We start from the raw sequence: 17,972 nt of genomic DNA on the forward strand, positions 1-17,972 counted from the left end.
TCGCAGTCCGGAGCTCCGGGGACCTCACGTCCAGCCTGGAACCGAGGGTGCCGCGGCACGGCGGACCTGCCCGCGAAAGGTTGCTTGCTTCCCATTCGCTCTCCCGCGCGGCTAACTTTAAATCTGACCCCGGGACCTGGCCGGTAAGGTCCGGCCTCGCGACGCCACCGCCGGAGTTGGAAAGCGAAACCGCTCTGCGCTACGAGCGGCACCGCCCGCGTCCGCCCCTGGGGCCGCGTGTAAGTTTCGATTCTCCGTAAAGCCGAGTCCCGCGCAGCGGCCCGAGCGGCGGCAGCCATAGCGCGCCATGGCAGATCCCGGGGTATGCTGTTTCATCACCAAGATCCTGTGCGCCCACGGGGGCCGCATGACCCTGGAGGAACTCCTGGGTGAGATCAGGCTCCCCGAGGCGCAGCTCTACGAGCTGCTGGAGACGGCGGGGCCCGATCGCTTCGTGCTATTGGAGACTGGAGGCCAGGCCGGGATCACTCGGTCTGTAGTGGCTACTACTCGAGCCCGTGTCTGCCGTCGCAAGTACTGCCAGAGACCCTGCGACAGCCTGCACCTCTGCAAGCTTAATCTGCTCGGCCGGTGCCACTATGCACAGTCTCAGCGGTGAGTGCACTGGGGATGGGGAAGGTTCTCTACCTGCCTGGCCGAGCACCTCCGGGCTGCTTCCTGGGCGAGGCCGGAGCCGGGTGGATATCGCTATAAACCCCTTCTCCCTCTTTCTCCCTTAACCTCTAGGCCAGTCGTTCTCAACCTTCCTAATGCTGCGACCCTTTAATACAGTTCCTCAAGTTTGTGACCCCCAACCATAGACTTATTTTCGTTACTACTCCATAACTCTTATTTTGCTGCTGTTGTGAAACGTAATGCAAATACCTGTGTTTCCGGATGGTCACATGCGACTTCTATAAAGTTCGGCCCCCAGGTTGAGAAACTGGTAGCCAAAGAGCTATTGGAGTGGCTGACAAGGCTGCCTCTCTACCCTTTCCGTCGCCCGCCAGAATCCTAACTACAGTACTTTTGGGCCAACCAGAATTTGTAGAAGTTGCAGGCACACCTTTCCTCCTTGCTACCCTGGTTGATCCCGAGTGTTGCGATCACCCCAGAATCTTAGCGGTGCTTCCCAGTCTCCTGTGTCTCCGGTGCACCAATCCCGGGGACGCTGTGATCCTTCAGTCCTTGTCTGTCATCCAGCGACCGGCTGAGCCACCTGGCCAGATACCAAAGGTGTAGTAGTGGTCTCTCGGCCTTCTTCCTACTCTGCGTGGCCCACACAGTGACCGACCCTTTCTTGCGACTCGCTCTCTCAAATTGCACGAAACAATGGGTTAACTTTTCAGGCAGCTGCTTCTGTTCCTTTTTGGTTGTTTTGTTTTGTTTTTTGCTTCTCAAATACTAGGCGTTTCCAAGGTTTGAATGAAGCTTTTTGTTTTGCCGTCTTCCACATTTCTTCAAGACAGGGATCACTGGTTTGGGTTCACCTGTCATACCTACCGAGATGACTTCCAAACACATCTAACCTGTGCAGGCCTGCTATGAATCCGGGGTCTCCATCCAAGGTCCCAGCTCCCTGCTCACATAGGTCAAACTTCCTCGGAGCAGGCTCTCCGATCTTATCCCCGACTTCACGCCAGTTTATATAATTTCTTTTTGTTTTTTCTTTTCTTTTCTTTTTTTTTTTTTTTTTTTGGACGTGGGAACCGAACCCAGGGCCTTGAGCTTGCTAGGCCAAGCGCTCTACCACTGAGCTAAATCCCCAACCCCTATAATTTCTAATCCTGTCTGCCCTTTCGTCTTCCAGGTCTCACTTCTGAGTGTCGCAGAAGTAATGAATGATTGGTTCTTCTAGGATGTCATATTTCCAAGCTTTTGTAGTTGTGGTTGGTGGTGGAAGTACTCAAGATTGGTATTAAGAGCTGCATATTGGGCAAGCACCCCACCCCTGGAGCCTTTAAAAATGTTTTTGAGCTGGAGTTTCACCGGTTTGCCCAGGATGGCCTTGAATTTGTGCAGTTAGCCTTCAGCTTGGTTTCTCCTGTCCGCCCAGTCTGAAGTGGCTGAGATTACTAGTCTGTGCTGCCAGGCCTAGGTTTCTTTCTGCCGAGAGTATTTTCCACACTTTGTTGAGTCTTAAAAAACTGTGAGTGTTGCCCTGTTTTGGATCATCAAACATCTTTTTTCCTTTTTTTCTAAATTGGGTATTTTTTATTTACATTTCAAATGTTATTCCCTTTACCAGTTTCCTGACCACAAGCCTCCTACAACCACCCTTCTATATAGGTGTTCCCCTGTCCATCCATACCCCTTACCGTTTCTCCCTACCCAAAAATTCTTCTACACTGTCGGACTCCTGCCTTGGCAGGACCAAGGGCTTCTCTTCCCATTGGTGCCCAACAAGGCCATCCTCTGCTACATATGCAGCTGGAGCCATGGGTCTGTCCTATCCATGTGTGGTGGTCTTTGGATGGTGGTTTAGTCCCTGGTATCTCTGGTTGGTTGGTATTGTTGCAAACGCCTTCAGCTCCCATTAACATTTTTTTTTCAAAGATTTATTTATTTTTGTATGTGAGTACATACACTATTTCTCTCTTCAGACACACCAAAGAGGGCGTCGGATCTCACTACAGATGGTTGAGCCACCATGTGGTTGCTGGGAATTGAACTCAGGACCTCTGGAAGAGCAGTCAGTGCTCTTAACTGCTGAGGCATCTCTCCATCATTTTTTAATCATCCACTTACTTACTAGCAAAAACCAACTTCTGCCAGTCACGTCCAGTTTATACCTCCAGGATGTCTGTATCAAAACATACAGAAGAGGAGTGCTTTAAATGGATGGACTAATTAGTATTTTTTTTTAATCGCTAATTGTTTGTAACAAGAACTCATTTAGCGTTAAATATTTGAAGGAATGCTTTCCTGGGTCCCTTTATCTAAGTATTTTCTGTTATGATGCAACAGTTTGAAAGCCTTTCTGAGTTACAGGAAGTTGTGTTTAGAAGCTACCATGTAAGTTGCTTGCAACTGAAGAAATTACCCGAGAAGGAAGCAAGGGAAGTGGTTTGAGGCTGAAAAGGAAGGAACATTCTAGCACTGTACAGAGCACCGACTGGGTGATAGCCTGCTTTGGGACTCTTCTGTTATTGCCTGTCCTGAGCGTTTCTTCAGGAAGTGTTGGCTTTTTGTTGTGAAGAAGTCCGAGTGTTTTTCTACAGTTCTCAGCATATTAAAAAGGGGACAGGGGAGACTGCCAAGTCTCCACGTGCCCATCATTTTGGTTCCACACTTTTCAAAATGGGGCCTGCCCTGTCTCGCATATTCTCCATCTATCTCTTTCCCCCAACTCCAGTGTTTCATGTTGAAGCTAATCCTGGTGATTATTTACTTCCTAAGTATTCAGTATCTCTAATAACAGGTAAGGACTATACTTTATTAATATTCTCGTTGTACAGTGATCACTTTTTAAAAGTTCCCTCTCCCCCTCCTCCCCTCCCCCTTGCAATAGGGTCTTGCTGTAGTCCAGGCTGGTTTAGAACTCTCATTAGACCAGGAATGACCTTGAGTGTTTGATCCTCCTACCTCTACCTAAGTGCTGGGATTACATGCTTGGCACGGCCAACCATAGCAGGTTTATGGGGTGATGCCATGGGAACCCAGGGCCTCATGCACACTAGGAAGCACTCTACCAGTGCGACTACAGTCTCAGCATCTCCCCACCTCAGCAACTATTTTATTATCAGTTAATTTAGTATTCAAATTCTCTTGATTGCCTTAGTAAGCAAATTTGTATTCTCAGGATAAAACATATAGACATAAACCATCCGATATGTTTTTTAGATATGTCGTTTAAGTTTGTTGCACACAACACGTATAGAGCTTTTAGCTTTATGAACTTTGTTATTGTGATTATTTTTGTCTGGCTTGAAACAACTATTTTAACTGCTTTGGAACCACACACTTCTGTATTTTGAAAGAACATATATGATAGATTATTTTGTCAGTTTAAGTTTAGATAGATACTCCAGTGAATTAATTAATTAATTAATTAATTAATTAATTGTCTCACTGGGTAGCTTTCAATGGTCTGTAACTTGCTGTAGCCTGGGCTGGCCTCAGATCTACCTGCGTCTGTCTCCACAGGGTGGTAGGAGGGATAAAGGCATGTACCACTATACTTGGTCAGGGTGTGTTTGTTTTTGATGTGTATGGGTGCTTTGCCTGCACTTGCACCGTTTCTCACGCCTGGTATCCTTGAAGGGTGGAAGAAAGTGTCAGACACCCTAGAACTGTATCTACAACAGCTGTGAGCCACTGTGCAGTTCGGGGAAATGAACCTGGGTCCTCTGGGAAAGCATTCAGTGCTCTCAACCACTGGACCATCTCCCCAGCCCTATACTCCCTTCGGAGTCTAGGAAAACATTTTTTAAAAAACATTTTTTTCCCTTTAGCAACCCTTAAGAGAATTTTGTCTACCAAAATTTGCCATGCATTAATAACCTTCTCTCGACTCACTGGCTAACGGGATCAGTTAACCAAACTAATATCCACGACGTTGTAGTGTAATTTGTGTTTTGTTTATAAATACTTTCCCTGTAGTATACTTTTATTTATAGATTGAGCTTCTCCTGCCTCGGTGTCCTGGTGTTCCTGTCCCTCCTTTTGCAATGCTTCTGGCTATACATTTTAGTTGACAACAGGACTTTCCTGGGTAGGCAGTGTATTCTTTCTTGTTTGGCCACTCAAGTTGGGACACTTCTGTTTACATTGCTGACATGATATTTCCAAACCTGAAATTCAAGTCCTAGGAGTAATACAGACACTAATTATACCATAAGCATGGGAGAAATGACAAGTGAGTCTCCACCATAGCTCCAGAGAATAAATAAGCACGAGTCCTCCCCTTTTAAAAGACATCTTACCATTATTGTTGTTGTTGTTGTGTCTGTGTGTATGGGTGTACGATGTGTGTAGGGGATTACATAGAGCACAGGGGAGGCCAGCACAATTATGTGAACTGGGTCCTCCTTTTTTCTTTTGGTTTTTGTGGGACAGAGCCTTGGTAGTTAGGGCAAGCTTGTTTCAAACTCAAGAAAAATCCCTCTGCTTCAGGTTCTTGCGTCTAGGCTTGCAGTCATACGACATCACACCAAGCCTTCAGCGCTGTCTTGGGGCTGGAGAGATGACTCAGCAGTTAAAAGCTCTCTCCTCGTGTTCTGTTTCCAGCGCCCACATGGAAGCTCAAAACCATCTGTAACTCCCGTCCTGTGGGATCTGACACGCCCTTCTGGCCTCCATGGACACCGGGAATTCATGGGGTTCAAATGCATACCTGTAGACAAACCACTTGTAGATAAAAATAAAAATAAATAAGCCTAAAACGAAAATCTCATCTTAATCAGATGAGACGGGCATGGGGCCTTTAAGTTTTCACTGAAGGCCACCATAGCTTGTAGAGGTGACAAGGCAACCCTATTTGCAGGACTTTAGCTTCTCCATTACCTAGAAGAAGCCCTGTGAATTGAAGTTTTTCCTTAACTCAATTCCCCTTGCAGGCACTATTTCTGCTGGACTGGTTGGAGCAGACTGCCTTAAGGTCATTGTGTTACTATGGTTTCTGTCAATGTGGGTGTCTTCTCTGGGCTATTTCCTGTTTTTATGGTATTCGGTGCTGAAACTTAGGGTAGGTGTGGGGCCTGTGAGATGGCTCACGGGTTAAAAAGTACTCGTTTTGCAAACCTGGTGCCCTGAGTTAATTGCCAGGATCCACAGAAAGAGGGAGGAAGAAAACCAACTAAATCCACAGAATTGTCCTCTGGTTTCTACACATGCGCTTTGGCATGCGTGTGCTCCATACTCATCACACACACCAGTGTGCACAAATGAGAAATGTGGGATCGAGAGCTAGGTGGTGGCTGCGGTGGTGCCTGTCTTTAATGCCAGCTCTTGGGAGGCAGAGGCAGGTGGACCTGAGTTTGGAGCAGCCAGCCTTGTCTATAGCGTGAGTTCTGGAACAGCCAGGGCTATACAGGGTATACCCTGCCTTGAGAAAGGGAAAAAAGATAAATGGGAAAAAAGGGATCTAGAGTGACTTTCTACTTTTTTTATTTTTGCTTATCTCTTACAAAATGAAGAGCCTCGAGAGGTCCTTAAGCCCCATTCTTTTGCCTGTTTTCAGATCTACAGACCCAAGGGTGATATCAAGGTTAGGGTATTTTGTTCCACATCACTGGATTTGACTAACTGCTGATGGAAAAATTTCGGGGGCTGGGGGGGGGGTGTCGAGGCTTGGGTTTGTACTGAATCATTGTTCTCTAAGCAATCCAGCGGGACAAATATTTACATAGCCTTTCCATTGTATTAGGTATTCTGAGTAATCTCAGGGTGATAGGTAGAAGGGCGTGCCTTGGCTACGTGCAAACGCTGTGCCTTTTACAGAAGGAACTTACAGTGGATTTCGGCTTTGAGGCATCATGAAATCAGCCTCTGAGGGTCCCCAAAGGATGGCTTTTCTTCATTCATTTCTCTTGTTCTCACAGCATGGTGCTTCACTCTCTCTATTTTTTATTCTCCTTTTGCCTTGAGCTCTAGTATTATGGGTCTTGGTTCTGGTCTTTGCCAAGTGGTACGCATATCCACTTTTTTATTTAATTGGATTTTTTAAATTTACATTTTAAATGTTATCCCCTTTCCCAGTTTCCCCTCCAGAAACTCGATATCCAATCCCCCTCCCCCTGCTTCCGTGAGGGTGTTCTCCCACCCACTCACCCACTCCCTCCCACCTCCCCTACACTGGGGCATCAAGCCTTGACAGGACCAAGGGCCTTTCCTCCCACTGATGCCTGACAAGGCCATCCATCCTCTGTTACATGTGCAGCTGGAGCCATGGGTCCCTCCATGTGTACTCTTTGGGTGGTGGTTTAGTCCCTGGGAGCTCTGGGGCTCTGGTTATTGTTTTTCCATAAGGGGTTACAAGCCCCTTCAGTTACTTCAGTCCTTTCTCTAACCCCTCCACTGGGGACCCCATTCTCAGTCCAATGGTTGGCTGTGAGCATCCGCTTCTGTATTGGTCAGGCTCTGGCAGAGCCTCTCAGGAGGCAGCCATATCAGGCTTCTGTCAGCATGCACTTCTTGGCATCCGCAATATTGTCTGGGTTTGGTGACTGCATGTGGGATGCAGTCCCCAGGTGGGGCAGTCTCCAGATGACCCCATATCCACTTCTAAAAGACTACATAGTACCAAAGAATGCTGCCCAGTCAAGCCTGTTCCACCCCTTTCCCCAAGCTTTCACTATCTATGCTTAGCGATCTTGGGCCCATAGACATTCATATTTTTAGAATCTATATATGCATCCTGGGTCCTTCCACAGGTGGAAGGTAATGGTTTATTCAGTCTGATGCCTCCACGACCTCGGGTTGTCGGTTCTGTAGGTGTAGAGAGAGCCTAAGGAGAGAAGAAACCGGTGGACTAGAGCTGGGAACCGGGGTCACTATCTTCCACTCTGAGGCCAAGCGGTTTGAGAATTCTAAATTCATAGTTGACTGTCCTGGTCGGTACAGGCGAATGTTTGCGACAGCAGCAGGGAAGAGCACAACAGATTCTTAGCTTGACTTGGTGCTGTTCAGTGTATGGGCATTGCACATGAACCTTCATTGTCGGCTGTAGACCCCACAGAGCGGGACCATTCTGATGTATTCAGGCACATAGCTTTCTTTTGTGCACACAGCTCATTTGCTCCTTATTAAAATTGAGACTTAAAAAAAAATTTTTTTGTTACGAAACCGTGATCTTTCGTTATTTTGATTATGTTTCTTGGTGCGCATCTTCCCTACAGGAACCATAGTGGACAATGTGAAATTCTAAAGAGTGTTTGTGGAGCCAGGCTTGATGGCGCATGCCTTTAATATCAGCAAAGCTCTGAGTGTGAGGCCAGCCTGGTCTGCATAGCAAGTTCTATACTGTGAGGCCGAGTGTTGGGTAATTTACACTCCTGTTTGACATGAATAGTCTTTGCTTTGTGTCTGTCTGTGGTCTCTTAAGCTCTTTGAAATTTATGCAGATGAAGGGAATGTAATCTTGTACCTTACTGGCTTTTTGATTCATTTACTTAATTATTTACTTGTTCAATTAATTAACTTATTTGTTTATGAATGGAGACTCCTGTAGCCTAGGCTGGCCCCCACTCTTGTTGTGGTTGAGGATGACCTTCTGTATCACTCTGAATCACTGGTTTTGTTTTGTTTTGTTTTGTTTTTGAAGATTGCTGGACTTGATGCATTTTATTAGCAATCTTTTCTGGTCATTTTAGCATAGTATTCATTCGTTTGTTTGTTTGTTTGTTTGTTTGTTTTTGGTTTTTCTGAGAGATAGTGGTGTTCTCCGTAACATTGGCTGGCCTCGAACTCAAGAGATCGAAGCTTGACTTCCCCTACCCAGTGCTGGGATTAGAGACCTGAGCCTCTATGACCAGCTCTTGGTATTTGTTTTTTGTTTGCAATGGTCTTTATTAATTTATTTTTTAATAGCTAAGCCTGGTTTTTGTTTTGTTGTTTTTTGTTTTTTGTTTTTCATCAATAAACACATTCATGTCTCTGTGTAAACATTCATGGCCTCTATCCAAAAAAAATCTGCTGAATAATTGCCTCATACTGATGCTTTCCTACCCTGTCTTCTGGCCACCTCTGACCTCCTTCCTGCCTGTAAGACTTAGCTCTTCTGAACCTTTCCTCTGGAGGCATCATCATGAGGGGCGTGGCCTTGGGGGCCTGCTCCTTTCAGGCACTGTGTTTTCAGAGTTGAGCAAGTGACACTTAGTTTGGCTGTATTTATCAGGGAGCAGAGCAGGTCCTCCTGGGAAGGAGTCTCAGTAGACCAATGTCCCTGAGCCATGGCCTTAGAGGCCTACTTGGTATTTTCTGCAATCTGGTGACCAGGCAGCTTGCAACCCGGAAGAATCATTTTAGAATCTGTTCACTTTCAGATTTGCTTCATGTTTTTTAGTTTACTTCAGTCAAACTTGACATTCAGTTTGGTAACATTCTACAAAAATGAAACTAGGAGACTCCATATAAGTACTATGAACAATGATTACATTTTTTTTTTGGCTTGTTTGTTTTTGTATTTTTTTGTTTCTTTTTTGAGTCAGAGCTCTGTGTAACAGCCCTGGACCCTGGCTATCCTAGAACTCAGGAATTAGACCACGCTGGCCTTGAACTCACAGAGATCCACAGCCACTGCCACCACCACCAGGCTGCCTTTTATTTTTAAATGACACATTTTAGGAAACCTTTGGCATTCAAGCCAGCCGTCAACAAATATACGGAGGGGCATACTTTCTGTACCTCAGTAAAATGGAGTCCTCGAGTGGTTACCTTATTCTAACTTTTCTATTTTAACATTCATCCAGACTTTCAAAGACACTGATGTTGGGAAGTGTGGGTGGAAGCAGCTTGACTGAGACATTCTCCAGTGGAGAATACTTTCAGCAATAACCCTGCTTCCTCCTGCTCTTTACTCCCTGTGTCTGTCTGTGTGTGTGTGTGTGTGTGTGTGTGTGTGTGTGTGTGTGTGTGTGTCTGTCTGTCTGTCTGTCTGTCTGTCTGTCTGCCTGCTGGTATATCGCACTATACAAGTGCATGCAAGTGCCCACGAGACCAGAGGAAGGAATTGCATACCCCTGAACAGGAGTCACAGGTAGTTTTGAGCTGCTCAGTGTGGATACTAGGAACCAGATTGGGGTCCTTGCTGAGCTGCCTTTCCAGCCCCAGACTTTTGAAGATTTAGTTAGGCTAAAAGATTCAGGCATGGAGAACCACTGGGCTACATTTCCAGGTTGGACCTGGCATCAGGGAGGGGATTTTTCCAAGTCCCTAGAAGAGCCAGTTGGTACCAGTTTGTCTCAGCCTGTCTCTCACCTCCCTCCACCCTCACCTTCAGTGGGCTTGGGCACTCTGATGTCACCTCCTGCAGTTCTGCTCCTACCTGACACTCTAGGCCTTGATGTGACAATGGGCTGAGTTCCCTTTGTTATGGGTAATGAAGCTGTGAGCAAAGCTTTTAAACCCCCTTTCTTTGCCTCTCTGGATATCCTTGGCTGTGCTGATCTGTTCTTTTTGGACTCCACCCTATTGAGTGGTCCAAATTCAGTGACCCATCCCTACCGTCTCATGACCTGGCTGTGTAACCTTGAACATTGTAAGTACAAAGAAAACCAGAGTCCTTTGTTTTTAAAACAATACTTCATTGGGGTTGTTTTTGATTGCTAACATTTTATTCTCTAGACCACTGTCTAGATGCTCTCTTTCTCACGGCCTGGACCCTTTTCTACCTAGTTTGTATTACGGTGCAGTATCCTGTTTCTGTGCAAATCAACTGTCTCTCTGTGTTTATCAACCCTGCCCGTAGGTTATGGGGGAACACGAGAGTTAGGGGGAGAAGGGAAGTAGTTCGATGTAGTTTCCATCAAAGACGGAGAATCTTGGTTTTTTTGTTTACTCTGGTCTGCGGAGCAGCTGCCGCATTTACAGGCCTGTGGCAGCTGGGAGGGCACCCAGTTCGGGAGCCTCATCCAGGATTGAATGTGAAGGGCCCAGCCTTCAAGTCTCGGCCCCAGGGAATACGTTAGACTCGCTTGGGGTCTCACACCAGGTGTGGTAATTTTTGCACTCCTCCTGCAGTAAGAACCACTCCCCAGCCTAGGGGAGAGCGTGGACTGCCCAGGTTACAGCAAAGGAGAAAGGATGACTTGTTAGGCTTGGGGTCTGAGAGGTGCTCCTGCCTCTTCTGTGGCCGTCTTTGCTTCCTTCTCAGAGTTACCTTTTCCTACGACTGGAGCTGTTTACGTGCTGTTTATCTGCGCCACAGGCACTCTGCATAAGTTTGCATTGTCCTGGGCAATTCCTGCTGGGTTGTTTGGGGGGCCTCTTTTCTGTCAGTTTGGGAGCTGGGGGGCACTTGAGGTCCTAATCAACCCTCTCTGCAGGAGCCATTGTCCCCTGTTGGGGAGGGAACCTCGACTACTTTCATGTCTGACCCTTCCCACACCCTACCTTCAGACAAAACTGTCTGAGAAGTGCCGTGGAGCCAGCATCAGTAGTCTCACAGACCCTCTGGGTGTAGATGATTGTTTTTCATGGTACAAACTGGAGTCAGCTGGTAGGTCTCGGAGGGGATCCAGACCCTGCACCTCTGATTACTTCCGTGTGGATTCTGGGCGGAGGAACACTTTGAGAGGCTCTAGCTCAGACTCCCGGAAGAGGCCCTTGGGAGACTTTGACACCAGTTCTGGGCTTCAGCTAGGTGGTGTTAGGCTCTTGAGCTAGGGCAGAGAGAAGAGTGAGAGGAGAGTGTGGAAGGATGGAAGCTTCGACCTCTAGTTAGACCGGGGAGCTGCACTCGTCTCCTCCCAGCAAACGTCACAGTAAGTGTTTGCCTTCCTACTCTTTATCCTTTGACTCCCCGCCCCCCTTGCTTTTATTCTGCACCCAGTTTTCCAGTTAGCAGTGAGGAGCAATGGCTTTCAACAGCCCTACCTTTCTCCTTTGTAAGTTTCTGATCTACATGTTTTCAGTTTTGAAGATTAGAGACTTCCCCGCCCCTCTTGTTTTTGAAGTCTGTGTTAAATGATCTGGTCTTCCTCCTGTCTGCGTCACCATTTAGCTTTCATTTATTGGGCCTTAGTTGCCCACATCAGGGTTATCGTAATTGCTAATCCCGGTCAGGAAACACGTGATGGATGTTGGTTTCTGTTTCCCTTCAGACAGCAAGTGCAAACCGCCCCGCCTTTGTGGCTGACAAGTGTGCTGAAAATGAGGGCTAAAAGAAAATCCTGTAAGATGAGGCTGAGGGGACGCCTGGAGCCTGTAGGGAAATAGCAGGGCCTGCCAGGGATGGGACACCAACCGCATCCAGACTGGACATAGACGTACCAGACAGAAGCTGGGTTTGAGGTGAAGACCAGAGATCAGGGAAGTAGTAGTTTGCCTCAAGATGGAGATGAGAAATGAAAAGTAAAACCGGAGCCATCAGAAGGACAGCATCAAGGACAACAGCCAGCTCAAGCTGGCTCTTCTTTTAGATGTCCATGCCTCCAGTGGACTTCCAGGTAGAGGGAGCCGCATTGGTTTAGCTCTGTAGTCAGGTCGTCTGGGCTAGACCCAAAAGGATTCTTACTCTTTTTGACTGACCGTTGTCACCTTCTCAGTAAGGGGTCAGAACCTGCCTGTTTGTGGGAATATTTGAGCAGGTGGCTTTACCCACGGAGCCACCTTGCTGGCCCTGGACAGGTGCTTCAGTTGGGTCATTTCCAGACCCGTAACAAGAACCTTAATGGCAATGACTTTGGGAACAGTAGAGTGAGATGCCTCAAGGGGCAAGGTAAGGAAATCTTCCTACACATCTGGCAGAGCTGTAACAGCGTGTGGGGGTGCAGGGAAGTTTCTACTTTTGGGGCTGAGACCAGAAGGGATTACCTTCTGAGCCTTTTCTGCTGTAACAGTCTCTTGAGATCCTCTTCCGTGGACTCGGGGAGTAGGTGATAAGTTGAGTTTTTGCCCAGCTGTTGAGGGTTCTCAGCGGTACAGGCAGGTGGGAGCAGTTATCTGAAACCACAGAGCCAAAGCCAAAAGTTAGCAAAGCCGAGGTCAGCCTTATCACGGAGCACCAGAAACACTGGAAGCCAAGGTTAGCGGTGGGGAAAGTAAGGAAGGGCCAGTGTGGGAAAATGGCGAGGATGGAGGTCATCACCAACCGTCACCTTTCCTTGAAGCAAAACAAGAATGCCTGGCTGGATTCAAGGACTCAGCTAGTGGCCGACATGGCCGTGGTCCGGAGTTGCTTAAAGGTTTTGTTACATTCTGAAGGCTCAACATTCCTGGAAGTGACTGTGTGTGTGTGCACGCACATGTATGTGTGCAACTCACCACACACGCATTCATGTAAAGCGTCATTCGTCTGGAGCTGTCCCCCTTATTTTTTGAGGCAGGTTTTGTTACTGACTTAGAACTCACCAAGTGACTGAGTTTGCTGGCTGGTGAGCTCCAGGGACCTGCCTCTGTGCACTTCTCCAGTGCTGGGAGTACAGGCAAGCCACAGATTAGCTCTTTATTCATTTTTTTTTTTTTTGTAAGTTCTAGGGATTGAACTCAGGTTCTCACAAGGCTGACCTCGGTTGTCTTGGAACTCATTCTGTAGACCAGTCTGGTCTCAGACTCTGAGATGTGCCACTCTTGAAAAATAAGGTGGACAGCTCTGGAGGAGCGACTATGGGCGCCAGGGAGTGGAATGTGGTGGTTTGTGTATGCTCGGCCCAGGGAGTGATTAGAAGGTGTGGCCTTGTTGGAGTAGATGTGTCACTGTGGGTGTGGGCTTAAGACCTTCATCCTAGCTACCTAGAAGTCGGTCTTTCACTAGCCGCCTTCAGATGAAGATGTAGGACTCCCCAGCTCCTTCTGCATCATACCTGCCTGGACACTGCCATGTTCCTACCTTGATGATGATGGACTGATCCCCTGAACCTATAAGCCAGCCCCAGTTAAATGTTGTCGTTATAAGAGTTGCCTTGGTCATGGTGTCTGCGCACACACATGCACACACAGTCACTTCCAGGAATGTTCTCGAGCCTCCAGAACTGCCTTTCTGACTGAGCAGTCTCTCTAGCTCACAGAAATGAGTTCTAAAGACTAGAGAATGATTGCCACTTGGATGTTTGTTTGTGAAAATCCACCAGTGACAAAACAACTGAAAAGTAGTAGTGAAGTGAGCTGCCTGATGTGGGCGCTGGGATTCAAACTTGGGTCCTCTGGAAGGGCATGGAGGGCTCAGACCATTCGGCCATCTCCAGCCATCTCCAGCCATCTCCAGCCATCTCCAGCCATCTCCAGCCATCTCCAGCCATCTCCAGCCATCTCCAGGCCTCTTAGTGCCTTTCTCAGCAGGCAGTGGTTTCTGAACAGACGCTTCACATTCCGTTGCCAGTGTTTTTCTTCTGTCATAGCTATGTGCAAATGAAGTCTATAACAGTTAGGTCAGATACTGTGTATATCATTTGTAAAGAATGCCGGGCAGTGGCGGCACATGCCTTTAGTCCAAGCACTCAGGCGACAGAGGCAGGTGGATCTCTGAGATTGAGACCAGCCTGGTCTACAGAGTGAGTTCTAGGACAGCCGAGGCTACGCAGAAAAACCCTATCTCAAAAAACCAAAAAACAAAAAAAACAAAAAACCCCCAAAACTATAAAAGATAAATAAAAAATAGAATAAAAATGTACCCCTCCTGATTGAGCTGTTTGGTAAATATATCTTTATTATTATTTATTTGGTTTTTTTGTTTGGTTGGTTTGGTTTTTTGTTTTGTTTTGTTTTTTGTTTTTGAGACAGGGTCTCTCTTTGTGACCCTGGGTGTCCTGGAACTATCTATGTAGACAGAGATGATGGCTTCAAAATTACAAAGATTCTCCCATCTATGCCTCTCAAACCCTGGATTTAATAGTATGTGCCACATACCCTACTTTTTTTTTTAAATTTACCATACCTTTACTTTCTTTTTTTAACTCAGAGGCAGAGGCATGTAGATCACCATGAGTTTGAAACCAGCCTGGTTTTCATGGCAAGTTCTAGGCTGGTTGAGATGTGTGTGTGTGTGTGTGTGTGTGTGTGTGTGTGTATGTGTATGTGTGTATGTATATATATCCTGTTTTTGTTGTTTGTTTAAAGTATCTATTTGCATATGTGCAATCAAACTGAGGTCATCGGGTTGTTGGCAAACTTTTACCTTTACCCAGTGTGTCATCTGACTGGAACAGTGTACCTTTTAAAACTGTATTCTTTGTGTAGGATAGATTAGCCTATGTTAATTACCAAAGGAGACAGCATTGGTCTGTGCTGAGTCAAAGTTTAATGAACTGTTCCTTTTTAATCTACTTCACACACGCCAAGCAGGTGCCCTAGCACTGAAGTCGAACCTTGCAGTTCAGTGTTTTAGGCTGGCATAGGAAATAACGGACTTCAGCATGGTTTCTCACATCTCCACGCCCTGCTTATTCGTACCCTTCTCCCTGTGCCCTTCCCCGCTCTCCTGCGCCCTCTTGGTAATCCCTTTCTTCCCAACAATTCCCCCTTCTGTATCCTCTTTCCTCCTCCCCCTCCGATTAGAACTCAGAGATGCCTCCTCCCTCTCCTGGCCCACTTTCTACATCCATGTCACGTGAATATGGCTGCCTTCTGGTTTTTTTCATTTCATTATGAAGTACAAACACTGATAGTTGTCCTCCTTCCTTCCAGGAACCTCTGCAAATATTCTCACGACGTTCTCTCGGAACAGAACTTCCAGATCCTGAAGAATCATGAGCTCTCTGGGCTTAACCAAGAGGAGCTAGCTTGCCTCCTGGTCCAAAGCGACCCTTTTTTCCTGCCTGAGGTAGGTCCTGGTTCTCACTTTAAACAGCAGGCAAGAGAATTATGTGCAAGACAGGCATGCTGTGCACACCTTTAATCTCAGCACTCTTGGGCGGCAGATCTATTTGAGTTTGAGGCTAGCCTTGTCTATGTAACAAGTTCTAGGCCAGCCAAGGCTACTTGGTGAGACCCTGTCTCAACAAATAGAAGAAGAATTTGGGTCCACGTGCCTCCTTCACTAGGCTGCCCAGGGATTCCACTGTGAACAAGGACGGGTTAAGGACATGATGGTAGCTGGACTGGTTAAGGCTTTTACATCAAGGTAGCCTTGGGATCGAAGCTGGAAAGATGTCTGGGAGATGCAGGTACAGGTTGTGCCACTGTCCCAGAGACTCCTACCGTAAATTCAGTGATTAGGAAAATATACTTTAAGCTTTTTCTCCTTGATAGCCTCATCAAGGGTCTGTAGGCTACAGCCTAGACGCCAAACCTGGGCTGACACCCGTCTAGAAACAGTCTATTGGAACGTAGACGTACAGACGAGTTTACAGTTTTTCTGCTGCTGTTTTTCCCCTCTGGGTAGTTGCAAACAGAGACGGAATGGCCAGAAGACCCTAAAGTGTTTACTGTGGACCGTCACAGAACTATGGTACCTCTGGATCCTGCATGGATCCCGGCGAGCAGATACGCAGCATGGTAGGGTAGAGGGTCCAACACCTTTTTGCAAGACTCGTGCTAGTGAGTTAGCGCCTGTTGTCTTCAGCATGTGGCTTCCATCTCTTAGTACAGGGATTTCTCACTGGTCGCCACTTTTTAGTCAGTAGGATTGTAGAAGGGAAGTTGAAGTTGAACAGTTTGCCTTTTAGAAAATTGGGCGCGGCGTGTAGCACATTTGCTCACATCTCATTGGCCAGTGCTTGTCACATGGTCATATTAGCTGCGGTGGGGCGGAGAAACGTAGTTTCCAGCTGAGTTGAGCAGCTGGCTGTCAAGGACTTCTATTAGTAGAGGAAAGACCATGGTAGATAAACGAAGTCTCATCCGCTTAGGCTTACAGAGTGGCGAGTCGGTTGATGTTGCTCCAGGCACCATGTCTGACCCGAGAAAAACCCCTGAGTGGAGAATCCTTGAGTGTATCTACAATACAAAGTCATACCAGCCTCACACAAAACGGGAGACAGAGCAAAACCGGAAAGGGGAGAAGAAAGACAGGAAGGAGCAGAAGACAGACAGGGAGACGGAGCAACACAGGAACGGGCGGGAGGGTAAAAGCGATTGGCAGCTATCAAGAAGGTTGGAGTTCTGTTAGATAAGACAGGCTAGCCAGTGGAGATTTCTTGAGGATCTGACCATTTTGGGACATTTAAAAACTTGGCACAAGTGATTTTTGAGGTGTCCCCTGAGCTCCAGGAGCGCGGAAGGCAGGGCGTGGCGTAAGAGTGGGTTGATGAGGAGAAGACATGCTCTCTTCTTTAGCAGCTCCAAGTCTTCCTTAGGTGCTTAGAATGCTCTGCTCCACTTCTGTCTCTTTCCTCCTTCCCTGCTCCCTGTCTTTCCCCTCCTCTTCCCTAGAGTGTGATGTTCTCAGTTCCCTTAGCATCACTCAGCATCCGGATTCAGCCTCTAATTTCCCTGTGCAACCTTGGACAAAGCTTCAAACCCTCTGGCGCCATTGGTTGTTTTACATCAGTTAAGATTTAGAAGTGCCTGCAAGCATCGGGTACTATGTGAAATACTGAATAAAACAGTGAACAAGATACACTTCCCTGTCCTTAAAAAAAATTATTGGGGGGTTGGGGATTTAGCTCAGTGGTATTCGGTCCCCAGCTCCGAAAAAAAGAAAAAAGAAAAAAAAAATTACTGGGTGCAAAGTAGTTTTTGGAGGGTGTCTTAGGGTTTTATTGCCATGAACAGACACCATGACCAATTCAAGTCTTATAAAGGACAACATTTAACTGGGGCTGGCTTACAGGTTCAGAGGTTCAGTCCAGTATCATCAAGGCAGGATCATGGCAGCATCTAGGCAGGTGTGGTTTTATATCTTCATCCGAAGGAAGCCAGGAACAGACTGAGCATCCTCAGGCAGCTAGGAGGAGGGTCTCCAAGCCTACCCCCCACAGTGACAGCTTCCTCCAACAAGGCAACGCCTTCTAATAGTGCCACTTCCTGGGCCAAGCATGTGCAAACCATCACAGAGGGTTTCTCTTCAATAACTGCAGAGGGTTTCTGTGCCCAGTTAGCCTGTTTAGCTCTTGAATAAATGACACAGGAACCTGCTATTTTTATTAACAAACTTCACGAACTAAGATGGGCAGGTTCTGAGGACTCGGGGACTAGGCTGCTACTACCCAACTATGCCATCTGGTCTTGCCCTGGCTTGCTCTGGTCCACGAGTGTCCTCGTGTCTGCTCTTTTATGGTGACCACATAGTGAATCCTCCTGGTCCATCTCCATGGTCTCTCCACCTCTCTGTTCCTCTTTTTCATCTCATCCTTCCCTGTTCTGCCCGGCTGACTGGCCGATCAGTCTTAATTAACCAATCAGAGGTGATGGGAAGCAACCTTTACACATCATTG

The 17,972-nt window shown here is 47.0% G+C and overlaps 1 protein-coding gene across 1 annotated transcript in view; it reads left to right on the forward strand.

Annotated features, from left to right (window-relative positions):
- The first annotated feature begins 288 nt into the window (after positions 1 to 288).
- Positions 289 to 17,972, forward strand: part of Zc3hav1 (zinc finger CCCH-type containing, antiviral 1) — a 46,943-nt gene continuing 29,259 nt past the window's right edge. The window contains exons 1-2 of the mRNA XM_032906737.1: positions 289 to 615; positions 15,283 to 15,418. Of these exons, the coding sequence (XP_032762628.1) occupies positions 308 to 615; positions 15,283 to 15,418 (444 nt within the window). The 5' untranslated portion in view covers positions 289 to 307. The remainder of the gene's footprint in view (positions 616 to 15,282; positions 15,419 to 17,972) is intronic.

Source organism: Rattus rattus, chromosome 6 (genome assembly GCF_011064425.1).
Source record: "Rattus rattus isolate New Zealand chromosome 6, Rrattus_CSIRO_v1, whole genome shotgun sequence".
Lineage (NCBI taxonomy): Eukaryota > Metazoa > Chordata > Mammalia > Rodentia > Muridae > Rattus > Rattus rattus.